Here is a 10,492-nt window from a genome sequence, read left to right on the forward strand (position 1 = left end):
TGAAGGATCATGTGACTGGAGTAATGATGCTAAAAAATCAGCTTTGAAATCACAGGAATAAATTACATTTTGAAATAGGTTCAAATTAAATACTAACAAATTTTAAATAATAAAAATCTTTTAAAATTATACTATTTTTGCTGTACTTTGGATCAAATAAATGCATGCTTGGTGAGCAGAAGAGACTTCTTAAAAAAACATTAAAAATCTTACTTTTGACTGAAAGTATATGGAGAACAATTCAGAGACATGCAATGTTCTGTACTCCAGTGCGGACCCAGCACTGCAAGCGGCGCTATGAAGCAGTTTTGATTGGTAAGTAAACAAAGAAGAAGAGCTGCACAATACACGAGTTTCTTAAACCCGTTAGTTGAGCTAAAGTCCACTAACCGCTTGACAAAATGTACTCTGTCTTCTTAAACGCACGTCTCCGGCTGCTTAACAATAGTTGAAATGTAAAACATACGTAAATTCCGGTATTTACTTAAAATGAGAAAAATAATCTTAGGAATTGGTGGGTGAGTAAATAATATTACACGTATTAAGTTTACATTTTGTCCCCTGTACAGTCCCAGCATATATGAGTTATACATGTATTGTCGTGACAGGATGACAAATGGAGGAAAGACTACTCTGAGTAAAAACCTCCAGAAGCGTCTCCATAACAGCTGTGTTATTTCTCAAGACAACTTTTTCAAGGTACTACGCCCACTTTATATGTTAATTCATTTGTCATTCCCTGTGTACGTATAATAGCTAGTCGTTTAGAACCAAACGTGTCGATGTCATACTCTTATTATTCGTGTCTGTTTCTCAGGATGATTCAGTGGTCCCTGTTGATGTCAATGGCTTTAAGGAATATGACAGTAAGAACAGTTCTCTTATTATTATTGGATGACATCTCTGCTTAGCTTTGTTTCTGTTTATTGTATCTTGACATGCCAGTTGTCCAGTTTTGCAAAACGCTGTTTTATATACAATTTTTTTTTTTTTTTTTTTTTTTTTTTTTTTACAAAACTCCTCTGCAGCTTTGGACGCCCTGCACATGGACAGGATGATGGCAGTCATTGGCTTGTGGCAGGAGGATCCTCAGAGTTTCATGACGTCTCGTGGTTGTGCAGTGAGATCCACAGCATCTGAGCCATCCAATGTGTTTGTTCTCATAGTGGAGGGATTCCTCATTTTTAATCATAGGTAATTTTGTTCAACAGACTACTTTTTACAGTTGAGGTCAAACGTTTACATACACCTTGCTTAATCTGCAAAATGTTAATTATTTTACCAAAATAAGAGGGATCATACAAAATGCATGTTATTTTTTTATTTAGTACTGACATGAATAAGATATTTCTCATAAAAGATGTTTACATCCGCACAAAAGAAAGTAATAGTTGAATTTATAAAAATGAACCTGTTCAAAAGTTTACATACACTTGATTCTTAATACTGTGTTGTTACCTGAATGATCCACCGCTGTTTTTTTTTTTTTTTTTTGTTTAGTGATAGTTGTTCATGAGTTCCTTGTTTGTCCTGAACAGTTAAACTGACTGCAGTTCTTCCGAAAAGTCCTTCAGGTCTCACAAATTCTTTGCTTTTTCAGCATTTTTTTGTATTTGAATGCTTTCCAGCAATGACTGTATGATTTTGAGATCCATCTTTTCACACTGAGGACAACTGAGGGACTATTACAGAAGGTTCAAACGCTCACTGATGCTCCGGAAGGTAAAATGATGCATTAAGCGCCAGGGGTGTAAACTTTTGATCAAAATTAAAAAAAAATCTTACTTTGCCTAAATATCATATTTTCTTTTAGTATTGCCCTTCAGAAACTACAGAAAATTATTTACATGTTTCCCAGAAGACAAAATTAGTTACATTTACCCTGATCTTTAAATGCAAAAAGTTTACACCACTGGCTTATAATGGATTGTATTTCCTTCTGAAGCATCAGTGAGTCCTTCAGTTGTCCATAGTGTGAAAAGATGGATCTCAAAATCATACAGTCATTGTTAGAAAGGGTTCAAATACACAAAAATGCTAAAAAAAAAAAAAACAAAGAATTTTAGGGACAAAGTCCCAAAAAAATGATCCACAGCTGTCCACAGAAGAGGAAGTCATACCGATTAATGTTTTTGTACAGTCGCTATGATTTGAAAGGCAACTCTATCAGTCTTGGAGGAAGAAATTCACCCATCATTAAATGCAAAAGATATATTATGACAAACTTGTGACATAGTTCACTCAAAGATTACAATTCTGTAATTCAAGGTGTTCAAGGAATCAAGGTCTGTGAAACCGAAACCAAAACTTCAATGCTTCGAAAAGTTCCTAAAGTCATTGTAAACATAATACTCATGAATGAGTAATGAGTATTCTGAAAAGACACAATCACTTTACAGTAATTGTGTAATTGACATAAACACTGATCAAAGCACATACATAAAGCAATTTAAATATGTCAAACAGAAGCTCAACCATATTTACTTGATGCACATTTGAATGTATTTATATTATGTATGCTCAGACACATTGACAACATTTAATAATAGTTTATTTACATGATCATTAGTTTAGGCCATTTGAGGTCAATAAATACTCTAGAGACGTTTCTAAAGCAGTTTTGTCCTCAAAAAGAATAAGTATTTTACCTTATGTTTGCTCTTTTGGTTGTCACTGCAAAGAGGAGTGCTTAATATCTTTTCTTAAAGCCTGGTATGTTAAGATGTTGAGGTATGTACAGCATTAGTTCAGTGAGTGTTGCAACCAACTTATTGTAACATTTGTATTGCGTTATTCAGAAGTGTGAATGACCTCTGGATCACCTAAACATGCTTGACCTTTGAGTATGGATTGCACCATCATGAACAGTTTAACAATTGTACTTCCAGGCCACTTAATAGCTTGTTCAACAAGAGGTACTTCCTACAGATCCCTTATGAGACGTGTAAAGAGAGAAGAAGGTAAGAACGGGGCGAATGGTTCCATAAACCATTAATGTTTGGATTGAGACTGTCACATTTTTCTCTCTCTTTAATCCATAGCTCAAGAGTCTATGTGCCTCCGGATCCACCAGGCTACTTTGATGGATATGTCTGGCCCATGTACTTAAAAAACAGAAAAGCGATGGAAGAAACTGTAAATGATATAGGTACTGTAAATATTTTTTAACACTCAATAAGCACAGTGACCTAAATAAGTTCTACTGTGGTGAATTGCGTGAGTGAGGTGTTTGCACTTTATACAGTGTTTCTGGATGGCACGCAAAAGAGCGAGACGTTGCTCTCAACTGTTTATGCAGACGTTCAGGAAATGCTTATGGTAACACAGAGATGAGTTGTCACGTGAGTAGTTGAGTAGTAATATTGCAGCACACTTAAATGTTTTTGCCATGTACACTGATTAATTAATTTCTTTCTCTATCTGAATAATTTTCCAGATTATAAGGACCAACATTTTCAGCTGTCTGTCTCTGCAAGTATATCAACAAGTTTGTCATAGCATTTATTAATGTCTGATTTCACTTCCTCATTAAAGTGCATTTGCTGCAAGATATGAGACCATCACATGACAATCTAAAGCGTGCATTATTAGTACTCAAAATAAGTGAATTAACAGAGAAGATCATGTTTATGAACAATTTTTTTTAGGGCTGGAGGATTTTATCGATTCTGCGATATAAATCGATATTTTTTTCTCTCCAAAGAAAGTATCGATTTTTTAGCCGCGAGTATCGATACATACGTCCCATTCTAATCCCCCGTGTTGTTTACCCCTGTTCGCGTTGCAGGAAGAGCGATTTGGTCAGCCAGCCGCTAGTGTTGCTGTAGAGCAAGTTACCCGTAACTTTACACAGACGCAGACGTCTACCTCTTCCTGTTTACCAAGTCAGAGCGAGGATATTCAGAGAATGGCGGCGAATATAAATCCAGCACCCGCCTGCTTAAAGGGATCCCTTTATATATAATTTGATGTTTATTTGCTTACCCCCAGGGCATCCAAGATGTAGGTGACTTTGTTTTCTCAGCAGAACACAAACGAAGATTTTTAACAAAAACCGGTGAAGTCAAATAATGGCAGTCAATGGTTAATAAAAATCTTTAGAGGAAAGAGAAACACACACAGACAAATCCAAATTACACCCTGCAGCTCGTGACGATACACTGATGTCCTAAGACACGAAACGATCGGTTTTTGTGAGAAACTGAACAGTATTTGTATCATTTTTTACCTTTGACACACAGCCACGTCCATCTGTCCTGAGCAGGAGGTTAGCTTTCGGATCGTCACATGTGAACGCGCTCTGAAGTAGAATATGCAAACACCGGAAGCGATCTGTCGCGTGTATACAACACTCATTGTTTACACTGTGCACACAGAGATTGTGGGTATAGCCGCTATTCAAAATGGTAATTACTTGCGCTTATCCTGATTGTTCAAACCAATTTAAAGCTAAAAGATTACATCTGCTTGCGCAAACTCATGCGGGACTTTTAACCGATTTCCCCTTACTGAGTTTGCGTATTCTACGACAAAGCGCGTTCACATGTGACGAGCCGCATTCAAAGCTCGTGCTCAGGACAGATGGACGTGGCTGTGTATCAAAGGTAAAAAATGATATAAATACTGTTCAGTTTCTCACAAAAACCGATCGTTTCGTGTCTTAGGACATCAATGTATCGTCACGAGCCGCAGGGTGTAATTTGGATTTGTCTGTGCATGTTTTTGCTTACTTTTAAAAGTTTGGTGCCCATCCACCAGTATTATTTGACTGGCAGACTGCACTGGTTTTTGTTAAAAATCTTCGTTTGTGTTCTGCTGAGGAAACGAAGTCACCTACATCTTGGATGCCCCGGGGGTAAGCATATAAACATCAAATTTTCATTTTTGGGTGAACTATCCCTTTAATTGCAAATTGCAATGTTGCATTTTATTTACTTTTCAAAGGCTTGTAAGCTACAGTTTGCACTGTTTCAATAAATGGAACTAATTTTCTCAACACATCTTTGATTAATTTTGTCCAGCATTTATTTCAAGCTGTCTGATGTTTTTTGAGTTTATTTCAATTAATTCAATCCAAGTAAATGAAACACTTACAAGATGTCACCAAAATCACTCTGTCTCTTTTAAATCTATCAGAAAATGATGTGTGTCGAATTATATAGAATAGTATCGAATTATATCGAATCGTATCGTTAGCAAAATAGAATATCGTGTATCGTATCGTATCGTGAGATTAGTGTATCGCTACAGCCCTACAATTTTTGACTTGATGTGAATCACAGTACATGTTAATAAAGACAGACAAATGATTTTATAATGAATTTCTTTGTACAAATGTATTAATGTGTTTTGAAGCAAAAAAGTCCATGTGACTTTGAATAGCAATTAGTTATGTAAAATATTCAAACTGTATGTAAGATGTATGTGTAAAGTGTAATGTATTAAATACTTTTGTTTATCCCTATAATGTTTGCTTAGAGCCATATGTTGGAGAAAATCAGCCAAAAATCAGCATTTATTCTCACTTACACTTACAAAAGAAAACTTCTAAATCGTCCTACATTGTGGTTTTACCTTTTTTTGTAAAAGGCATTTAACCTTTTGCATGTTCACTTTGTAAACACTGGGTCGGTACTTCTGCAACAATGTAAGACAATTTTGAAGCTGGAGAAGAAAATGAGATGTTTTTCAACATACCCTGTCATGAACTGGAATACACACTGTTTACGCAGAGCTAGACTAGACGAGCGTTTGAGGTTAAAAAGTATATACATTTTAGAAAATAACCAAACGTTTTGCAGGATAAGACCCTGCTTCCTTGGCTGGGATCATTTAGAGCCCTTTGAAGCTGCATTTAATTAAAGAAAGACATGAACATCTTGGATGACATTATCTGTAAATTTTTGTTCTGGATGTGAACTACTTTTAAAGTAATTTAGTCAAGAGCAGTTTCTCTCTTTTGTTGTCTGATTAACATGAATGACAGACAGCAGAAATATTAGACTGCTGATCTGACCGATCCATTTTTCTGTTCCCCATTTTTTTTCTTTTCTCTTTGCTTTCACTTCATCACTTATTTCACTTCACAAATTACTGTGTTTAAGAAGATACTTGCAACGACAGACATTTAGCTGCTAATTGTGTTTTGACGGCTTAAAATCAGCTATTTTTAAACTGCAATACTTATAAACCCGCGCAAATAATACGTTTTTGTGACCACGTGGCAAAGTCACGTGAGCCCGTTTCTACTCGATCCTGTCTACAAGTATATCACTCACCCCTAATTTAAGGTTTGCTTACTAAGAGCTCGGTGATTAGAAGTCGTGTGCATATCGATACACTGATGGCAATAACAATGAGGTCTCTGCAAATAATCTTGTTGCTGGTTGTTCTTTGTCTCGGCAACTTTGTTGCAAGTGCAGGTTAGTGCTTTGTGTTTTTACTGTTATACATTTTGGTCATTTGTGTGTTACAAAGTGTTGCAGTAATGTTTACATTAGTTTAGATTTTACCTATTTTCAGTCACTTGGAAATAATTTTTAGACTGATACATTTAGTGTTGTTTTTATATTTTTTAATTTGTGAGCACATCAAAAATGCCTCATGATGATTAAAAAACTTTAGGCACCCTCATGTAATTTTAAACCTCCTTCTGTGGAACATATTTTGAGAAATGTCTGAGTGTTTTTGCTCCCCCATATTGGATAGCTGATCGTTTTTCATAAATACATTTTTTATAGATATCATACTTTATGTTGCACAGAAGAAAGTGTTATTACTCATAACAATAAGAAAATACATGACTTAAAGGGGTCAGATGCCCATTTTCCACAAGTTAATAGATTCTTTAGGGTCTAGGTGAAAAGTCTATAACATACTTTGGTTCATTTCTAAATGGTAGTGTAAAACAACAACCTTTTATCTTGTCAAAAACACAGTGACTCTCTTTTGGTGTTTTAGATGCTAATGAGCTCTGCTCACCTTCCCCTTCAATGGGTGAGGAGCAGTTCTCTGAGATGGTTAACTTTAGCGGCATTTGTCGAGGAACTTTCTATTACATATTAGTAAGGGCAATTTGCAAAGATTCATAAAAAAAAAACTTTATACTTCTTGTAGGTGTAGGTGAAGCTGGATCACAAAGATTTGCGCAAACATAGATGCATTTAGGTAGATCTGTATGTTCCTTTCAAAAACAAAAGTAATCCACTGAAGGTGGATTCAGTGCCCATCCATAGCCAGAGCTTTACATATCTGGTCTTTTTTTCCCTTATTTAAAATTTAAAAAATCCATAAACACGGCGTCGTCTCAAGAAATATCTGCCTATACACAAAACCACTGAAACCGACTTAAAACGCTGTAGTGTACATGTCAGACAAGTATGTGTCACTGTAATTCTGCCACAGAGATACAATAAAAATGGATAAGACGACTTGGAGCATGCACATAAATCTTGAACAGTAAGAGACAGAATAGAAATACAAAAATTCAGCAAAAAGTTATAAATTGATTTGCATTTTAATGAGTTAAAAAAACAAGTATATCGCAAAACATGACTTAGTACTTGGCGGCAAAGCCCTTGTTGGCAATCACAGAGGTCAGATGTTTCTTGTAGTTGGCCACCAGGTTTGCACACATCTCAGGAAGGATTTTGTCCCAATCCTCTTTGCAGATCCTCTCCAAGTCATTAAGGTTTCGAGGCTGATGTTTGACAGCTCGAATCTTCAGCTCCCTTCTTAATTTTTTAATTTTATTTTTTTTAATGGGACTAAGGTCTGGAGACTGGCTAGGCCACTTCAGGACCTTAATGTGATTCTTCTCGAGCCACTCTTTTGTTGCCTTGGCCATGTGTGCCTTGGTCATTGTCATGCTGGAATACCCATCCACAACCCATTTTCAATACCCTGGCTGAGGGAAGGAGGTTCTCACCCAAGATTTTACAGTACATGACCCCATCCATCGTGCCTTTGATGCAGTGCAGTTGTCCTTTCCCCTTAGCGGAAAAACACAGCCAAAGCGTAGTATTTCCATGTTTGAGGGTGGGGATGGTGTTCTTGGGGGTCATAGGCAGCACTCCTCCTTCTCCAAACACTGCGAGTTGAGTTGAAGCCAAAAACCTTGAATTTGGTTTCAGCTGACCACAACACTTTCACCCAGTTCTCCTCTGAATCATTAAGATGTTTAATGGCAAACTTTAGACGGGCCTGTACAAGTGCTTTCTTGAGCAGGGGGACCTTGTGGGCGCTGCAGGATTTCAGTTCTTCACAGCGTAGCGTTTTACTAATTGTTTTCCTGGTGACTATGGTCCCAGCTGCCTTGAGATCATTGACAAGATCCTCCTGTGTAGTTCTGGGCTGATTCCTCACTGTTCTGATGATCATTGAAACTCCACGAGGTGAGATCTTGCATAGAGCCCCAGACCGAAATCTTGCTATTGGAAGGGGATCGAATAGTTATTTCACTCATTAAAAGGCAAATCAATTTCATAACTTTTTTTAAATGTTGAATTTTGAATTTATTTATTTTTTTGTTATTCTGTCTCTCACTGTTAAAATAAACCTACCATTCAAATTATAGGCTGATGTTTATTAATACATCCAACAACAGAACACCTCAGTCGAGTCTGTTCCTGTTCTGGCATTGAAACAATGGCGGACTGTGTACAGCTCACTCTGGGCGGGTCTGTGCTAAAAGTCACCAGTGTCAGTCAACAGATGTGGGAGGGGCCTATGCAGAACTACGTCACTCTGCCAAGAATCAGTGAACGGCTTAATTTGAGAAAATAGTTATGATTTCAGTTATGAACACACATTTCAGTTCAAACAACATGTAAAAATGAATTTAGCATCTGATGACCCCCTTTAACTCAGGAGCATTCATCTACGCTGTCCAGGTGTTGGTTTTGGTGTCAGAAACACCTGATTCTTCCATGTTCTCTTTCTTAACTGCTGTTTGTTTGAATGCTGTGATCTGATTCAGGCTGTTCTTTAATCATTTTAGATGAGATCAGATATAAAGGTGACAACTTCACCATCAAGTGTCCTGCACATCAGGAGGATGCACTCGGTGTGCAGCTATACAGCAGACGTGTGATCAGCCGTGAAGTTGTCTACTACTTTATCGAAACCAAGAAAATAACTATTTATAAAGACTATGAAGGACGTACTGAAGTCAAATATGACAGCAAGACTCTGACTGTAGACATCACGAACCTACAACTGACAGACACTGGGGCTTACTGGTGCACCTGCAATCTCTTATCTAAGAAAAAATGTACAATGGATGAGTCAGGTGTTTTTCTTGTGGTGCTCGGTGAGTGTACCTTTCTGTTTTGTTTATTGACGTCATTTTCAGTATTTCATTAAAAAAACAATTTAGAACTCACAATAGCCGTATAGTTTTATTGCTATAGTTTGAAGCTGGTGATGCTGCTTTGGCTGTGTACTTGTGCTGTATTTAAGTTAGTTGGATTTTTCTTTATAGAGCCACCAAACAATTCGGCCCCTTCCACAAGTGCTAATCCAAAGTGGGGTGGCATGAATGACTTACTGATACCAGTCACGGCTCTGACAGCTGGAAGTGTGCTCTTACCATTACTCTTTCTGTTTCCAAGGTGAATGTCTGTAAATCCAAAGGTCATCAGAAACTTTGTAAATACATTACACATATGCAAAGTGCAGATTTCAGATGTGTCTGTTGGGGTATTTTTGTTTACCTCCAGCCATATGTTTACTCACTAAGTGTCTATGACCAACACTTTTGTATTATATATCAAGAGGCATTTTCAGCATATGTTTCTAGAGGTTAATAATTAAGTTAAAATGTTTCTTTCTTTTGTCCCAGATGAAGAAACTGCGCAGAAGAAGAGAGGAGGAGAAAGTGAAAGAAGAGGAGAAAAGGTGTAAAAAAAGTGTATGAGGTCATGACTGTTTTTTATACTGTGTTGCATGTTGCATGTCACTCATTTAGTCATACGTAATTAAAAAAAAAATACTTGTAGGATTAACCCAAAAAAAATCTTTGTAACAATTTGCACTCATTTTTAAAGTAAATTTTACTGCTACTGCACTGCTCTATACAATCTACTTACAATATTAATAAAGAAATTACCATATCTACATAAACTCTGACTGAGGCTGGTTTTCTTACCCATTTCTGTTGAAATATACAGTGGTGGCCACCAGTAGGAAATTCGAGTTAACATTTCAAAACATTCATTTTGCCATTATTTGTAATCCAGTGAGTTTTTTTTTTTTTGCACAAAGAGTCTGACAACAGTCAGTGCTCCACAAAGAGATCTGTCTGAAATGACATGAAGAAACAAAACAAGCTGAGACAGACTAAATCCAGAAGAACTGTGGAAACGTCTCCAAGATGCTTTAAGAGACCTTCCTGCAAAGCTACCTAAAAAAGTATGCACAAGTGTACCTAAAAGCTGACAAAAATGGACAATTCAGCAACTAATGTTTACATATGTTAGCTAGTGTGCTAGCA

At 36.8% G+C, this 10,492-nt stretch overlaps 1 protein-coding gene and 1 long non-coding RNA gene across 2 annotated transcripts; both read left to right on the forward strand.

Annotated features, from left to right (window-relative positions):
• Positions 1-343: 343 nt before the first annotated feature.
• Positions 344-4,996, forward strand: nmrk1 (nicotinamide riboside kinase 1). The gene is made up of 8 exons (XM_073839632.1): positions 344-518; positions 609-699; positions 818-866; positions 1,029-1,194; positions 2,889-2,960; positions 3,042-3,148; positions 3,245-3,341; positions 3,437-4,996. The coding sequence occupies exons 1-7, from the start codon at positions 490-492 to the stop codon at positions 3,331-3,333; spliced, it is 603 nt and encodes a 200-aa protein (XP_073695733.1). The 5' UTR covers positions 344-489; the 3' UTR covers positions 3,334-3,341; positions 3,437-4,996.
• A 213-nt stretch (positions 4,997-5,209) lies between these two features.
• On the forward strand, positions 5,210-10,112 carry LOC141334533 (uncharacterized). Its single transcript, XR_012355572.1, has 3 exons — positions 5,210-9,310; positions 9,482-9,611; positions 9,842-10,112. It is a non-coding gene; the product is annotated as an uncharacterized lncRNA (long non-coding RNA).
• The last annotated feature ends 380 nt before the right edge of the window (positions 10,113-10,492 follow it).

Source organism: Garra rufa, chromosome 1 (assembly GCF_049309525.1).
Source record: "Garra rufa chromosome 1, GarRuf1.0, whole genome shotgun sequence".
Lineage (NCBI taxonomy): Eukaryota > Metazoa > Chordata > Actinopteri > Cypriniformes > Cyprinidae > Garra > Garra rufa.

Excerpts from the sequence above, each read along its gene's own strand:
- nmrk1 (XM_073839632.1), top strand. The coding sequence starts at position 490 with ATGAGAAAAATAATCTTAGGAATTGGTGG. Across the intron at positions 700-817 it reads CTCAAGACAACTTTTTCAAG|GATGATTCAGTGGTCCCTGT; the intron begins GTACTACGCCCA and ends TCTGTTTCTCAG. Across the intron at positions 1,195-2,888 it reads TTCCTCATTTTTAATCATAG|GCCACTTAATAGCTTGTTCA; the intron begins GTAATTTTGTTC and ends TTGTACTTCCAG.